At 38.0% G+C, this 17,808-nt stretch overlaps 1 protein-coding gene across 2 annotated transcripts in view; it reads right to left on the reverse strand.

The window, feature by feature from the left end:
* Nucleotides 1-17,808, reverse strand: part of THOC1 (THO complex subunit 1) — a 53,193-nt gene continuing 35,385 nt past the window's right edge. For both annotated transcript variants that reach the window (XM_058438568.1, XM_032152677.2), the window contains 10 exons: nucleotides 12,383-12,483; nucleotides 10,900-10,966; nucleotides 10,652-10,702; nucleotides 10,487-10,557; nucleotides 9,661-9,756; nucleotides 9,024-9,089; nucleotides 4,636-4,719; nucleotides 2,246-2,393; nucleotides 1,190-1,265; nucleotides 1-675 (listed from right to left, as the gene is read on the reverse strand). In XM_058438568.1, the coding sequence (XP_058294551.1) occupies nucleotides 380-675; nucleotides 1,190-1,265; nucleotides 2,246-2,393; nucleotides 4,636-4,719; nucleotides 9,024-9,089; nucleotides 9,661-9,756; nucleotides 10,487-10,557; nucleotides 10,652-10,702; nucleotides 10,900-10,966; nucleotides 12,383-12,483 (1,056 nt within the window). In that variant the 3' untranslated portion in view covers nucleotides 1-379. The remainder of the gene's footprint in view (nucleotides 676-1,189; nucleotides 1,266-2,245; nucleotides 2,394-4,635; nucleotides 4,720-9,023; nucleotides 9,090-9,660; nucleotides 9,757-10,486; nucleotides 10,558-10,651; nucleotides 10,703-10,899; nucleotides 10,967-12,382; nucleotides 12,484-17,808) is intronic.

Here is a 17,808-nt window from a genome sequence, read left to right on the forward strand (position 1 = left end):
TGGTTTCAGAAAGTGTCTGTTATTCTGGGATTTCAGGATAAATTTTGTAACTACTAACAAACAGCACACAGGAAACTAATTTGGTATAGGAAACAACATATCCCTAAATAGTGCTTATTTAACTTCATTATAAATACATCTACTTAACAAAAATATATTTTGTGATCTTGAGGTCACTTCGTTTAGGTCATTATCTCAACCCAACCTCCCCAAACTCTGGTTTGAGCCAATATGTGTTCTATTGTTCTTAGAGCACCAGCCGACTGTACAACAATTGTTATAAAAATGTTTATTGTTTACCAAAACCAGTGGACCTCTTATCAAATGCTGCTTGGTAACAAAATCTATCACAGTTTTAATAAAAAGAAAAAAAAAGAAGCTAACTATTTGTCTCATTGTCATTAGTTAGACTTTCTGCAAGGTCACTTAATCCAGACTTATTCAGTGCATTAATCAGATTCTCAGGTGTTGCATGAACTCCCTCTTGATCTTGCCAGGCAACCAGGAGCTGCTTAGCTCTCATCTTCATGTCTTCACTGTCACACTCAATCTGCCTAATTTCTGAGTCTTTCATTTCCAAGTAGGGAGCCAGAATCTTCCATTGTTCACCCAGCTTGTTGGCAAATACCTCTATTTGTTCTCCTGTTACAGGTTTGTCTCGCCGAACATCAGGACCTAGAAAATGAAGAGAATATAAATTATGTGCAATTCTAAGTATACAACAGAAATGGAAAGCTGTGGGGCCAATGAGTTTTATTAACCACCTTTAGTAGACTTTATTTTAAAAGTAAACAATTATTTTTTATATTCTCCATAAGTTCAATACCACTCTTAATAAGCATGGTCAAAAATCAAAGCTAAAGCTGTTACCTATGTTATAATTATGTAGGCTTTCCCTGAAATGAGGTGCTCCCCCTCCAATAACCAATAATTAACAGGGGTATGGGTCGCCCTCAAATGTATTTTAATTCCCTTTTAAAGTACCATTACTTCCCAATTTTATTGCATAAAATGTAGTGTTTTTAAAGTTATTATTAAGCAATGTTTTAAATTCCTCACTATAAGTCAGAAACAGTTGAGATAAAATGGGAGAAGTTGAGAAGTCGATCAAATTAAATAATGTACCTATCAACAAAGAACCCCAATCTTCTTCAATTTTGTTAGATAATCAAGAAAATTCAGTTCTTACTTTCATTTTCCTTCAGTAAAGCATCATTATCTTCCTCATCTTCATCCTCACCTGTTTTTATTTCTTCAGAAGGAGGCTAAAAATGAGAAAGAAGAATGTTTGAAAGAATGCCAGCCTCTGAAGTAAGGTAACAGGTACTTTGTTTGGATAAGGATGGTTGTGAGATTCCAAGCACAGGGTGCCAGAACCTCACCCCTGAGAGCATTAAATGACAGTGTCAGGTAAGGATCCTAAGTGGGACTATCTTCACCTGAAGAAGGAGTGAACTTGGGAAGACTCCAGAGTTGGAAAGACTCCCCGCCCCCAATATGAGAAGCAGGAAGGCAGTGAAAAGCACAGTTCCAGGATTTGCAAATACCCAGGGTTTATTTAGTAAAGACGGCCTCAAGGAAGCCAGTAGCAACAGTATCCTTAAAAGTTTCTGATTCTTATCTTTTATCTTTAATAAAAGACAATATAATGCATTGGCAAACAGGAAAAAATTCTTGTCTGTGTGTATAGGTGCATAACAGTTTACCTGAAGTATCATGAACTTTAATTTTTTTGAGACGGAGTCTTGCTCTGTCACCAGGCTGGAGTGCAGTGGCGAGATCTCGGCTCACTGCAACCTCCGCCTCCCGGGTTCAAGCAATTCCCTTGCCTCAGCCTCTTGAGTAGCTGGGACTACAGGCACGTGCCACCATGCCTGGCTAATTTTTTATATTTTAGTAGAGACGGGGTTTCACCATGTTGGCCAGGATGGTCTCAATCTCCTGACCTCGTGATCCGCCCGCCTAGGCCTCCCAAAGTGCTGGGATTACAGGCGTAAGCCACCACACCCACAGCCCCGTTGAACTTTAAATTACATGCTGTATAGAAAATTATCAGTTACTACTTTATCAACTCATGTATTTCCTGTAAATGTATATTCCAATGTGTTTTTCCCTCATTCTAAAACATGGGAGCTTGTGGATCACTGGTTTTTCACATGATTGTCAGTTTTTTGCTCACATAGTGATAGCAATTTTAAAGAAGACGTCAACTAAAGGGTATGAAAAGTTGATCTATGGTACTTACCGGTAATTCCTTGGCTAGCTTTATTACCATATTTTCAAGATATTCTGGTAAACTTTTAAACTGCTGGTTGGTTGGCTGGAAGAAGTGAGGGCTTCTCCGTGCTAATAGTCTCAGGGCTCTCCAACCATAATTTGAATTGTTCACAGCCCTATCAAAAGAGATGTCAGGCTTGTAATTTATAGTTTTGTATTTCTATATTCCCTTCTGCTTAGTTCTGCCATGTGTAATTCTATATTTAAGGTAAATAGCTCAAAGTACCATTCTTTTCATTCGAATCTTATTCCTGAAGAACTTTCGGTATGTAGTCCACTGATAATAACAAACCAACAGATGCACATGTAACTAATAACAGGAACCAACAATGTCTGAAGAGGCAGGCTCATATGCAGCAAACACATTTTCAAAGTTTCCGTTCATTTTGTTTAATTTTAACAAGTCAACAAGTGTGTGCAGTACTGGCTGGATGCAGTATGTATACAACAGGAATCATCCATCTAGCTATTTGGAATCTGTGAACTGTTCCCTAATGAAGTATAACAGTGATCAGGGTGGTATACAGAGAAATTCTAAAGATAATGCTCCATAAATATGCAATGCTGCAGAAGAAACCAAATCACAAATTTATTCCATTTAAGAGTTTTGGATTGGAAGTCTCTCCCTCCCCTAAGAATAGCAATTTGGTTTATTTGGTCACCTCTTAGAAATGAGCATATGTTACCTTTAGGATGTGCAGGTACCCCTGAAGACTTAACAAAAACTACCTGTAGACACTGGGGACTCTTCCCAAGTTAACACCTGCTGTGAGGCTTTGCCTAAACAGTTAAGAGCCTTCCTCTCTGACATATCTCTATTTAAACAATTTGATTATTTTAGGCATTTTCAAAATTCACTGTCAATTATACACATCATTTTTCTTATTCTCCACAAAACCCTCTTTGGAGATAATAATTTGAACTATCACTTTAGGAATGAGTCCACCTAGTCTTATGTAACAGTGATAAATTAATACTCTTTTAATCGACAAACACTTTTGAGCCAGGCACTCAGGAGCTGTGGAGAGTACCTGAGGCACAGTAATGCAGAATGTGTTGGCAGGCATCGCTTGTGATAAACACACAAGGTATAACCCAGTTTCATAAGGATGAGGAAAACATGAGAAATGAGAAGGTGGTAAGTGCCACCTTCTCATTTGGATAGTGGTAAGTGCCATGAAATAAAAACCACGAGAATGCAAAAGAGGAGACCAGGGAGGGAAAGAGCTTCCCAGCCAGGGGGACTTAAAGCCACGGGAACCTTGGGGGAAAAGTGGTTCAAGCAAGTGAGACAGTAAAGTGTGAAGGTCCTGATGGGAAAGGGAAAGAGGACCAACAGGCCTGCTGTGGTTAAAGCAGAGGGGAGGCATGGCCACATAGGAGAGTATGAGCCAGACCAAGGAGGTCTTTTAGGCCCTGGGAAGGAGTTTGGAATAGGCACTCACTGGGAGATTTTAAGCAGATTAGACTTGGACAACTATTTTAAAGATCACTGGCTGATGCATGGAGCACTGACCACAGCTAGAGAGATTAGTTAAGAGGTCACAGTAATTAACAACTCTGGTCACAGGGTCACACTAGTCACAAATACTGAGTGCTAACTACATGCCCTGTAGGGTTGAAAGTGCACTGTCTTATTTAATCCTCAGAATAACCCTGTGAAATGGGTACTGTTACTATTTAACAGATGAGGAAAGGGAAATGGCGGTTCAATTATTAAATTAGCCTTAGTTGCCTAGTAAGTAAGTGGTAGAGGGGATCAAACCTATGCATTCTGACCAGAGGCCTCTTGCCTTTAAACCACTACTCTTCAATTGCTATTTAAAGCCATGAAACTGTGTTGTCACCCAGAAGGTTCTAGATAAAGAGGCTAAGACCAATTCCTGATGTTACTCCAAAATTTGAGTTAGGCAGAGAATGAGGAGGCTGAACTGGAAAGTGAGGTGGAGTGGGCAACGAGGGCAAAGGGCAAACAGAAGAACCATGGATTTGGATTCTCATGGACGCCAAGAGAAGAAAACATTAAGGGAACAGGATAGGTTAACAGCTGCTGTGAGATACTGTGCTTTGAAGGGTAGAGAGAAAAGAACTAATAGTTGGAGAGAAATGGGGGTCAGGGGGAGTTTTTTTTTTCTTATATTTTGAAACAAGGGTGATTCCAAGTCACGCTTAGTTAACAGGAATAATCTTTGAAATCAGGATGTGTACTAACATGAACTTGGAACATAAACTCACCTAAGAGAAAAAGCACTACTCTATCTACTGCCTCTCTTAATAAGCTTTCTAGTATACATACAATTCCTAAGGAAAAAACAAATTGAAGAAAATTAAAACGAGCTAATGGGAAACATTACTTACTTATATTCATTTTCAACCATATTTTCAGGGTCTGCCTGTTCAATCGCTTCTTCAAAGAATTCCTCCAAAGTGGGCATGTATTCCCTGAGCAGTATAAAATAACTAGTGAGGATGACATATATTCTTAATAATAAATACTCATAAAGTGGTGGCAAGACAAGATTCTAATGGCCCCATACTTTTAGTTACAGTTTTGATTACTTGGGAACTCCAGACTTTTAAGGAAGTAAAACCCTCAAAACTAAATTCAAAAAGGACAATAAATAAAGAGGGGATAGTCTAATACTAAACAATATTACATAGTATTTACCACATATAATATTATATACTTTAATTACACACTATAATATATAAATAATGTTGCTATTCAAAGAGGGCAGCCAGGGGATTTTATAGCATTTGAATAGCAAATAATAAACTTTTACATTATGTCCCTATCCATGAATTATTTTTTCTTTAAACCAGAATTAAACCAAAACTAATAATCAGACCATAATACGATTTCAAGGGTTTAACCTTTAGCTTTTATTTAAATTGTTACCATGGTAGCATGGTTGATTTTTAAAATGCATCTTTCTTGAATTTGTTTTTAGAAATAAAATTTTGATACAGGGTCAAGCAAAGAAATGAGATCTCAGGATCAGAAGACATCTTCTAGAGTAAAACTAGGAAAATGGGCTCTCTTAAGAAAACTATCCCAATATCCATTCGTTTTCTAATACTATAGATACTATATTCCATTTTATGAACATGCCACAAGTTATCCATGTCCTACCCAGAGATATTTGTCTTCCCACTCTTTGCTCTGATAATGTTAAATGAACATTCTTGCACCTGTCTCCTTGTAGATGAACTGATTTCTTTAGGCACTGGGCCTTCAAACTTCCACTGCAACCCACAGTAAGAAATTCCTTTTACACTGCAACCCAGTACACACATATATGCAAACATATGTACCAGATATATATAAGTAAAGCTAATGTTTCACAAAAGTATATTTCCTATTTCATTTAAAAAATGCTAGTTGAAATTACTAAATTGACTTTACAAGCCACCAATGATTCTCAAACTTAGTTTTTAAAAACACTATTCTGATCAACACACCTACTAGCAGGGCACAGACATCTTTAACATTCAGATAGAGTGAGTGTGCCATTAGACTCCTACCAGCAGCACTGGCAAATTATTTTTATCCATAATTCTTATAAAATCTGGGGATTTTTAAATTACGGAATCTCTCAGCTGTGAAAACTGCTTGCTGTAGTTTTTAACTGTACTCCAGTTACTAGTGAAGTTCCACATCTTCTCAGAGGTTTATTAAGGTTTCTACTTCTGAATCTGACTATTCCTTTGTCCATTTTTCTACTGGGTTGATTTACTCTCATCGATTTGGCAGGAATCAATCATGCTAGAATTTTATCTATTTTTCCTGGTCTTAAAAAAAAATCTTGATTTTGTTGATCTTCTCCATTGTTTGTTGGCTATTTTACTGATTTCCAATCTTATTTTACTTTCTACTTCTATGAGTTTACTTTTCTTCTGAATGACTCTCAGGGTCAGACTCTTACTTAGCTTGGTTTTTAGATTTCATTCTTTTTGAAAGTGTAAACACTTAAGGCTATACATTTCTCTTCTGTGTTCTATTGAGTTAGATCTCAAAGTCTGAACATGTAGTGTTTTCATTATCATTTAGCTCTACATTTTCTAATTTCCATTGTGACTTCTTTGATTCCAGGGTTATTTAGAAGTGTGTTTAAAGGAGTTTTAAGTATTTTTGCTTTTGCTATTCACATATAATTTACAAAAACTTGTGGTTTCTGTAAGACCAAGCCTGTTAATTATTTTGTTAAATTCTAAATGTATTACACTAAGTTTTTTTCCACCAAATTTATTAAATTCTGAGAAAGGTCTGTCAAAATCCTACTAGATGGTAGGTTTTCTGTGTGGTGGATGGTGAAAACTCACCCTGAGTCAACTTCTCATTCGAATTTTGTCAAATTTTTGAGAACACATTCTTAGAAAATAAAGTTTAAAATGTGTATATTTCTATTTTTTCCTTTCATCTTTATGCAATGATTGCCTTTATTTTTAATAATGCTTTCTGCTTTTAAGCCTTTTCTGCCTGATATCAATATAACTGCCTTTTAAAAATTACATCTTTTAAAAGTTCTTTCAGTTTCAACCTTTCCATATCTTTACTTTTAAGGTATATTTCTTATAAACATATAGATGGATCTTTTTTTTTTTTTTTGAGATGGAGTCTCGCTCTGTCGCCCAGGCTGGAGTGCAGTGGTACAATCTCGACTCACTGCAAGCTCTGCCTCCCAGGTTCATGCCATTCTCCTGCCTCAGCCTCCCAAGTAGCTGACACTACAGGCGCCTGCCACCACACCTGGCTAATTTTTTGTATTTTTAGTAGAGATGGGGTTTCACCGTGTTAGCCAGGATGGTCTCTATCTCCTGACCTCATGATCCGCCCGTCTCGGCCTCCCAAAGTGCTGGGATTACAGGTGTGCGCCACCGCACCCGGCCAATGGATCTTTAAACTATAACACCAATTTCTGTCTTTGAGCCAGAAAGTCCATTTCCATTTATATTTGAATTTAACCATACTGTTTTGTACTTTCTGTTGTGTTTTCTGTGTTTTTTTTCTCCTCTCCTACCTTCTAATTTATTTGCTTAAATTTTCTGTATTTACCTTCTTTACCCCTCAATTTATTTAAAAATTACATATTCCATTTCTTTCACATACTTTACAAGCATGTTTGACTTAAACCATAATATTCTTTAATTCTGACCACCCCTTCTTGTCTTACATGTCACTTTTAGCAAGTTTACCTTTTAAAATAACCCTAAATAATAATTATTACTATTTTATAACAGTGAATTATTGATAAGATTTATTCAGATTTCTTCATGTTTACCAAAGTGTCTGCACAGTAATCCTTTCTGCAATTTACTCCTTTCTGGGTTCAGTTTCCTTAAGACAGCTTTTTTACTAGGGACTGTTGGTAATTTCTCATAGTTTTAGTCAATCACTCAATTAACCACAACTGTTTAACTTGTTACAGAATTTTTGAGTTGAAATGTTGAAAAAGCAAATAATACTTCTAGAAATGAGAAAATATAGTCATTGAATTTACAAAACGGGCAGGTTTAACAGCAGTCTAGACATAGGAAAAGTAAGAATTAATGGATTAATGATTAAGAAATCACCCAGAAAGCAATACAGAGGGAGCAAGAGTTGGAAACGATGAGTTAATGATAGCTGAGGAGGTCCAGCAAACATCTAATGGCAGACAGAAATAATAGAAAATGTGAAAGACATTTTCAAGCACTCATTCCACTGTCTTCTGATTTGTTGTTCTTGAAGTCAACTGTTTAACTTTACTCCTTTGTAGGTTGTCTGTTTTTTCTCTCTGGTGACTTTATTATCATGTACAGAGATATGGATTTATTTGGTTTATCCTCCTTAAGTATTATACTTCTTGAACCTATGAATTCATGCCTATTCTTAATAATTAACTCAATTACTGCCTCTTTCCCATTCTCTATTATTTCTTTCTGCCATCAGATGTTTGCTGGACCTCCTCAACTATCATTAAGTCATCGTTTCTAACTCTGCTCCTTCTGTATTGCTTTCTGGGTGATTTCTTAATCATTAACCCATTAATTTTTACTTTACCTATGTCTAGACTGCTATTAAACTTAACCATTTTGCAAGTTCAATGAACTTTTGTGACTATTAAAACCCAAGTTCCCTGGTTCTCAAAGCTGGGAATCATTAGTACTGCTGCCCTAGAACCGTATCAGTTCATAGGCTTACTCCTTTGTTTGTAGTTTTGATTCCTTTTGTGAATCTTTATTTTTTTGTGATTTCTAAAATTATTTTATCAGCACTTTGAGGAGTTTTTTTTTTTTTTTTTTTTTTTTTTTTTTTTTTGAGACGGGAGTCTCGCTGTGTTGCCCAGGCTGGAGTGCAGTGGCACAATCTCGGCTCACTGCAAGCTCTGCCTCCCAGGTTCACGCCATTCTCCTGCCTCAGCCTCCCGAGTAGCTGGGACTACAGGCGCCCACCACCACACCCAGCTAATTTTTTGTATTTTTAGTAGAGACGGGGTTTCACCGTGTTAGCCAGGATGGTCTTGATCTCCTGACCTTGTGATCCGCCTGCCTCGGCCTCCCAAAGTGCTGGGATTACAGGCATGAGCCACCGTGCTCGGCCACTTTGAGGAGTTTTATGGTGGGAAGTTATACTCTGCTGTGCCAAAAGTCAACCACAATAAACTTTTAAATTTTGTTTGAGCTCCGATCATAGCTGAGAAAAGGCTCCATTCTACTCAACACTTGACAAAAGCAACACTTCATTTGAAAAATGTTCAACTTGCCTTGTCTCTGATTTACAGGCTTCCATATTATCAGGACAAAGATTCCAAAGCCTTGTTAACTCCTCACTACAAAACAGACACAGAAATAAATACATTTTTTATGGACACCATCCTCATGTGCCTTGAAACTGAATAGAAAAACAATACAATGTACAGTGGATTTGGGGATGTTGATAGTATGAGTTTTACTTTTCTCGATAATTTTTGGTATTTAAAATACCTAAAATTATTCTCTATATGAGCACATAATCATTAATCATGACTAATGATAATGATATAATCAGTTTTTTCTAAAAATATTCAAGCACAATATAAAGCAATGAATAGTTAACTGGAAGGTAAGAGAACTCAAGGATTATGGTACCTTGCAACAACTAGAATCTAAACAATTCTACTGTCTGAAATGGAAAAAATGGCACAGCCTAGAGACAGATTTCAGAAGCTGGAGACAAAATGAAGGTTTATCTGGTGCATGAACTCACACAATGGGCAGTATAGAGAGTGCGGTTTGTGTTGGCTAGCTATGTGTGTACCAAACACAAATTCATACTATATTTTGGATGGAGAGTTCTTATAGTAACATCTTCAAAATATAAAAATAACTAAGAACATCCCACATGAAGACAAGTTCACCTACTTTCCCATCAGAATCTTTTTGCTGGGTCCTTTCCCTAGGAAGTCCTCGGGTGCTGTTCTCTTCCGAATTATTCTCGTAGGTTTGGTATCTGATGTTCTGTGGTGAACAAAACATACGCTATTTTTTGAATTACAAATGGATAACAGCAATAGAAGAATGTTTAATGTAAAAGAAGATTTAGTTATTGTTTTCCTCTTAAAAAAGATGAAAACTGGCTGGGCATGGTGGCTCATGCCTGTAATCCCAGCACTTTGGGAGGCTGAGGTAGGTGGATCACCTGAGGTCAGGAGTTCGAGACCAGCCTGGCCAACATGGTGAAACCCTGTCTCTACTAAAAATACAAAAATTAGCCAGGCATGGTGGTAGGCGCCTGTAATCCCAGCAACTCAGGAGGCTAAGGCATGAGAATCGCTTGAACCCAAGAGGCAGAGGCTGCGGTGAGCCGAGATCACGCCACTGCACTCCAGCCTGGGTGATGGAGTGAGACTCCATCTCAAAAAAAAAAAAAAAAAAAAACAAAACGAAAACTTCATATTATGATAGAACAATTATCAGATATAAGACAAAAATGCCACATTATACGGCAAATTACCCGGAGTAGATACACAGTATTCTTCTCAATAATAAGATGTTTGTTCCAGGAATTTAATGGCAAGAAATTTATGAGGTTTAAAAAATACAGAGGTAAATCAAAGTGGTTGTACTCTTTTACAGAGTTCAACTTACATTTTGTATATGAAATATATATATGTATCTTTACATGCTATAATCATATCGGAGCATATTTTCAAAAGCCTTTCTCATCGTTCTTGTGATGAGTATTTACCTTTCTTTCACAAAACTTGGGCAACCTTCATTTTTCCACGAGTTCCAGTTTTCTTCAGTGTTTAATATATGCTGGGAAAAACAAAGCGATTACATTTTGGTTAATGGAATCCTCTGAAGTTCTATTTCGTGCTAAGAAGAGGATGTAAACATAAAAAACACATACCTCTACCATCTTTGAAAATCTTTCTCCATCGGGGGGGTTTTCAGATAGTAGCTGTGATTAGAAAGAATATACTAAGCTTTCAACAACTTTCTGCATCATAGGAGTGGTTTGTAGGCAGAGAACCAAGGAGTGTTTGTGGTCTTGTACCTGAGCTTAACTTTATCCTTATTTTCCTATTTGGGGCTGAAACAAAGAAAATCCTAAATTTCCATTTTTTCAATCATGGGTTTGTTGCGTGTTGAACTTACTTGATAAACTGATTTTGTAGTATCTTCAATCCAAAGTGATTGTTCATCAGTTAAAACATAGTTTGAACTAGGGAACAAAGCAATGAAAGCATGCTTGAGTTACAGCAATGCATATTCAACTTTAAGGTTTAAAAAACACAAGGCATGTAACATGTAACTATACTGTGGATAGTGTCAAAAATTTCCAAGACAAGAATAGTCACAAATGAGAGGATTATAAGAGAAAATTCTTGCACTTCTTCCTCAAGACGGTTGGTACTGAAGACATAAAAGCATATGCAGGGAATAAAGCATATGCAGGGAATAAAACATTCAATTAATCAATCACATTCACTATGAACAGAGCAATAAATGTTTCCTAAAATAAGCTGAGTGTGAAACGAAAACCTCTGATTTGATATTAAGATATATGTATACATGATGCACATTCAGTATGGCATACTACATTAAGATTCATTCAAAATACAACGAATAAAAACACCCAAACCCTAGAAAAGGCAACAGCCAAACCCAAATTGTTAATAGCTGCCACTAACTGAGCTCTCATAATGCACTAGGTGATTTAAAGACATCCAATAAATATTGACGGCTAGGATCTGAACACTTTACGTACATTATTCATTGAATTCTTGGAACAAGTACATGTACATATTAAACAGAGACTATAGTGACTCACTGATTTGCCCAAGGCCATAAAGCTTTAATTCAAACCTACGTCTCACTCCAAAGTCCCTGATCTTCCTACGATGCTATACCAAACCTCCAAAATAGATAGAAGGATAAGAAATAACATTTTTTGAGTGTTTACCATGTGCTACTACCTTAAAATTACAAGTCTGAAAGAGGTGCACTGCAGCCAGCAAATGACAAGCCTGGGATTCAAATCCAGCAGGTAGTAAAATCATTATACAACTAATACTGCATTGCTCAGTGTCCTTAACACAAATACCGTTAAGTAACAGTGGGCTCCACCTTCAGTTATGGACAGGACGGGAGGAAATGGATGGAAGTATTTAGATAGATAGTAGAGAGCCTAATGAGGTTTTGTGAAACCCCAAATAAATGAACTCCTTTTTGCTTAAAGATTTTCTTTGCATCTTTTAGCTTGAATGTCCTACAGAGCTCCACACCTTGTGAGAGATGTATTACTGGCATAGTCTGCAAATCAGCTTTGAAGGAGGTCTGAGGGAGGTGAGAAGGGAATGACGGAAGTTTGGAACAGAGACCTCCACCTGCCAATAAAGACGACAACTCCTGGCAAGCCCTGGAGTTGGGCAGGAAAAACTCACACTGACAGATATATTTAACATCTTTTCCTTAAATATCCTAATATCTAAAAGCCTTCAATATATCAGCTGCAATACATGTGTTTTAGGGATACAGCCTTAACATGAAATGGACACATACGTAAGAAAAATCATAAGCAAGTCCTTTTTATTCTTGGCTACTGTTTACAAATTGTTTACTACCCATATTATCTTACCTTTTGAATTTGACCTGCCCCTTGAGATATTGGAATAAAATGAGATACTGCAACAGGATGTGTCGACGAAAGTTACTGTCACTCAGTTGTAAATCCATCAGCTACTCAAGAAACAAGCAAACACATACGAAAACAACACATTAAAATCAAGTTTTGCCTAAAGGTATAAAATGTGCTAACATAGAAATGGAAGATTCCAATTCAATTTAAAAACCATTTGTTGAGAGTTCACTGCATGTGAGGCATTACCGCACAAGCCCAAAGACAGCCCAGTCAAAGTTTCATTTAGATTTCTTGACTGTTTTATGCCATGACACATTCTTGTTGGTGGATAACAATGCTGTTATCTGTGGTCCTGACATGAGGATAAAATAAGGCAGAAATAGAAAAAAGTAAGCTGGGCATGGTGGCACAAAGCCTATTATAGTCCCAGCTACTCAGGAAGCTGAGGAGGATCACTTGAGCTCAGGAGTTCGAGATCAGTCTGAACAACATAGCAAGACTCTAAATTTAAAAAAAAAAAAAAAAATTTAAAAGTAAAACTGAAGCTACTACTTTCTCACATATGAAGAAATAATGGCTAAAGAAGATATGGATAACAGCACAGTATCAACGGGGACCACTCATTTTTGTAGCCCTATAAAGTGCCTGCAACAGAGGTATTACTTGACAATAAACAAGAAATTAGAGGTGAAGATCATCTCTAATTAGATGGGCTTTGTTTTTTTAGCTTTTAGTGAAAATTGCATCATACTTGTATTATCACAGAATCTGGATTAGAAAGGACTTGAAGGTCACTTATGAGGAAGTTCTTCTTCAATGACCCTGCCATCCAGCTGTAAGAATAACCTGCGGCGACGAAGGAAGGTCATTCTGATTGTGTGCACAGAACACTGAAGGAAAGCTGAAGTCTGTATCCACAAACTCATGCTAGTTCTGCCTTCAAAAACTACAGTAACAAAGGAAAGCCACGTTCATCTAAATGAATCACCAGTAAGGCAGCTGGAAGCGTCGGAGATTGGTTTTGGTTCAACGTCCCAAGTGCTGGTGGCTCTGCTTTACGTGGTTGGTACCATTTACTAATGCCACCTAACACACACAAGCCTTCCTATTCACTAGCAACCCCTTCCACACTGTGGCTCCAGGTTTAAAAAAAAAAAAAAATTAATGATCAGCCTTCCAGTCAGGCTTCCCTCACATTTAAGGACTGAATATATTTGATTGTTACTTATATTAACTCTCCTATCCCAAATTGGAAATGTGAATGGCTGGCCATCAGCCTTCCCTTCCTCCAGCCCCTGGGCAACTTGACTGTCTCCACTCAGGCTGTTAGTTCCTTGCCCTTAACTCCACGGACAGGCCCATCTCTGCTCCAGCTACCCACTACTGTGGCCACAGCTAGACCTGGGGTCACTCACAGCTGCCCCAGATCTGAAGTCTTCAACTCACAATCCTATCTCACCACAGACTCTATTCTTCCCAGGTCTCTTGCTCAGTTGCTTCCAATATACCTAATATTTGGATCTTACCGAGACTTTAAGGCCCTTGACCCATCTATTCTCTGCCTGTTAGTGCCATCCTATTTTATTATAATCCTGTTTTAGTCTAGATAAGGAGTCAGCAAACTTTTTCTTGAAGTGTCAAATAGTAAATATTTTTATTAATAGGTTATGTGGGCTAAGAGACATATAATGGATATTATGTAGGTATTTAAACATCTAAAACGTAAGGGGGAGAAAAAAAACCAAAATCACCAAAAACAACCAACACAGGTGGTAGGCCAGATTTGGCCTGTAGGCGATAGTCTGCCAACTCCTGGTCTAGACTTCATGGTTAATCTCTTTGGCCATTTTCTTGCCAACTTCCTCAACACACTTGTCCCATATTTCTTCTGTCATGTCTAGTGAGCAAACAGCAACCTTGAATAAACCAACTGTTAGTCACCTTCTCTGTGCCAACCCTCAGGCTTCCAATCTCGGCTGAAAGTGAGGTGCCTGAGTGAATATACCAAATTACACAGCTATGCAGAGGGCACCACTGGTATGTTGTCTCCACCTTAAACATCTGTTTTTAATCAGCAATCTTTCTTTATTCTTCAAGGCCATTCTCTCTCCTATTCTTCACAGTAATGATTTCAAACCCTTTCCACTTAGCAAAAATACTACCTTACCACCCCTTCTCACTTTCAGTAGATAACTACTTTTGCCTTCAATGAGGAGAAAAATTAAATTGGAAAGCATTTCACTTCTTGGCCCCCAAAATGACAAATCAGCTGCACCCACACCTTTGTTCACTTCATTTCCTTCTGTCACAACTCCTTCACGGCTAAAGGTATTCCATCTGGATTACCTTCCATCTGGAATCCCAATATCCCTAACAACTGAGTTCCATCAACTAACTGCCCTGGTTTCTGGATCTACAACCTCTTCTTTCCAAGCTCCTTTCCATAAGCATTGAAAAAGCTCCCTCAAAAATCTCCCACATTCTCACCTCACCCTTTAACAGCAAAGCTTCTTAAAATAATTGACTATAGGCACTGTTGCCAATCAGCCCCTCAACCTGCTATCATCTGACCACCTCATCAGCTAATCCATTGAAAGTGGTTTTGTCGGCTGGGCGTGGTGGTTCATGCCTGTAATCCCAGCACTTTGGGAGGCCAAGGCGGGCGGATCACGAGATCAGGAGTTCGAGACCAGCCTGGCCAACATGGTGAAACCCCCGTCTCTATTTAAAAAAAAAAATTAGCGGGGCGTGGTAGTGCACGCCCTGTAATTCCAGCTACTCTGGAGGCTGAGGCAGGAGAATAGCTTAAACCTGGGAGGCGGAGGTTGCAGTGAGCCCAGACCATGCCACTGCACTCCAGCCTGGGCAACAGAGCAAGACTCCGTCTTGGGGAGGGGGAAGAAAGTGTTTTGTCAAGATCACCAATGACTTATTTGTTGTTAAATCCTGTGAACACTCTTTACTGTCCTCATCCTACTTGATATGCTTGGCTTCCATGAGTGCATGCTTTTCTAGTTTTTCTCTAATCTCACAGGTTACTCTTCAATCTTCTCCTCTTGTCCCTTCTTTCTCCCTTAAACGTGGGTTTTCTTCAGGATTTGATTCAGTATTTTCTTCTCTTCTGAATCTACACTCTCCCCTTTAGCTCATTTCATATACTCTACAGTCTGAATTACCATTTATAAACTGGTAACTCCTACAACTATACTCTCAACCTAGATCTTCTTCCTAATCTCCAGATTTGTATACTCGACAACCTATTACACATCTCTACTTGAATGTTCAACTGACACTTGATCGGATTTCATGAACAAAGTAAAACATCAATTTCCTCCACAAAAGCTGTTCTCCAGTGTTGGCTAATTCAATGAGAGGCTCCAACATCCATTTGCCCAAGCAACTCTAGGAAGGCTTCCTGGAGAAAGCAGCATCTAAACTCTCAACAAGGAACAAATCTAAAGGTGGAGAGTGGGGGTTGGGGGACAGGGGAGCAAGATGGGGAGCCAAATAAGAGACTGGCCTATTTGAAGGACCAAAGTACACAGTTCAATACATCTGGCATAGAGATGTGAACCCCTAGCTTAAAGAGATGAACCAAAGTGGCTAGGTGATGTTTACTAGCTGTTCATTTTATTTTTTTATGTTGAAAGATTTTCCTCGATAGAAACAATGGATTGAAAATAGGAGTCAACAAAACACTGAATCAGGGGTGGAAAGGACCTTATGTGATTCAAGCTAACTGCTTCACATTATACTTAAGGAAACTAGGTCCAGAAAAGTTAAAACTACCTAGGCAAGGTTACACAGCTAGTTAGTGACACAGCTGAGAGTAAAACTAATACACTCAACTGTACCCTTTCTTTCATAATATCTACTATCTAGTTCCATTTTTCTTTGGTTATTTAAAAAATTGTATCATTTACACTGTCATGGGTCAAACATTTCATTATTATTATTTTTAGAGACAGGGTCTCACTCTGTTTCTCAGGCTGGAGTGCAATGGCACCATCATAGCTCACTGCAGCCTTGAACTCAGGGCCTCAAGCAATTCTCTCCCCTCAGCCTCCTGAGTAGCTAGGACCACAGGCGTATGCCACAATGCCCAGCTAATTTTTTTCTTTTAAATTTTTTGTAGAGACAGAGTCTCACTTTGTTGCCCAGGCTGTTTTCAACTCCTGGCTTCAAGCAATCCTTCAGCCTCAGCCTTACAAAGTGCTGGGATTACAGGTGTAGGCCATCATGCCTGGCCCAAATGTTTCTTTGTAAATGTCTTTGTATCTTGAGCAAAGGGCTTTTATTATCCTTAGCTGTATGTATGTATGTATTTAGTACAGAAGGGTCTCGCTATGTTGCCCAGGCTGAACTTGAACTCCTGGGCCCAAGTGATCCTCCCGCCCTGGTCTCCTAAATAGCTGGAACTTCAGGCATACATCATTGGACTAGGCTACTGTCCTTGGCTTTTATGGCACATCTTAGCTCAGGCCTCAGTTTTCCCGATATTCTAAACCTAAAAAGGCTCATGCTTTTCATTTTAGTCATCCTTACATGCCTTTTTGTCAATCAATTTTACATATAAATAATATTCCTGGGTAAAATTAAACTGTATGAAATCTTCCATTTCTATCAATTTAACACAAAATACATAAAAAATGTGTGCTAGAAAACAAAATATTCAGAACATTCTCATTAAAATCTTACCAATTGTCATAACACATCAGCTGAGATCAAATTATCCAATTTTTAAATTATGAAATATTTTAAATGTTCAAACAGGTATAGTTAAGTAATACAACATTCATGTACCCACTACCCAGTTACATATAAAATCCTAACATTTTTACTTGTTACATATCTGTTAAAGAAACAGAATATCATAGACACTGTTGAAGCTCCCTCTATAACCTCCCCACTCCTATTTCCCTCCCTCCCTCTACTATGGTAACCACTACCATGTATGTCACGGTTAGGATTTTTATACACATTTTATATTACTACATATATAAACATCTATACATAATATATGGATGTACTTTGCATTGTTTCAAACTCTACACAGTATGTGCTATTCTGCAATTTGCTATTTTCATATAACACTATGTTTGAAATTTACCCATCTTAATACATGTTGTTCTAGTTCAGGGATTGGCAAATCTTTTAAGGACCAGCCAGAAACTATTTTAGGCTTTATGGACTATATAACTCTGTCACAACTCTTTCTCTCTGCTGTTACAGAGAAAAAGCAGTCAGAGACAATCTAAATGAATGAGGGTGGCTGTGTTCCAATAAAAATTATTATTCTTATTTATTGTTTTCTGAGATAGGATCTGACTCTGTCACCCAGACTGGAATGCAGGAGCATGAATATGGCTCACTGCAGCCTTGACCTCCTGGGCTCAAGCGATTCTCCTGCCTCAGCCTCCCCT

The sequence above is a fragment of the Hylobates moloch genome, unplaced genomic scaffold, assembly GCF_009828535.3.
Source record: "Hylobates moloch isolate HMO894 unplaced genomic scaffold, HMol_V3 SCAFFOLD_5, whole genome shotgun sequence".
In the NCBI taxonomy this organism is placed as follows: Eukaryota; Metazoa; Chordata; class Mammalia; order Primates; family Hylobatidae; genus Hylobates; species Hylobates moloch.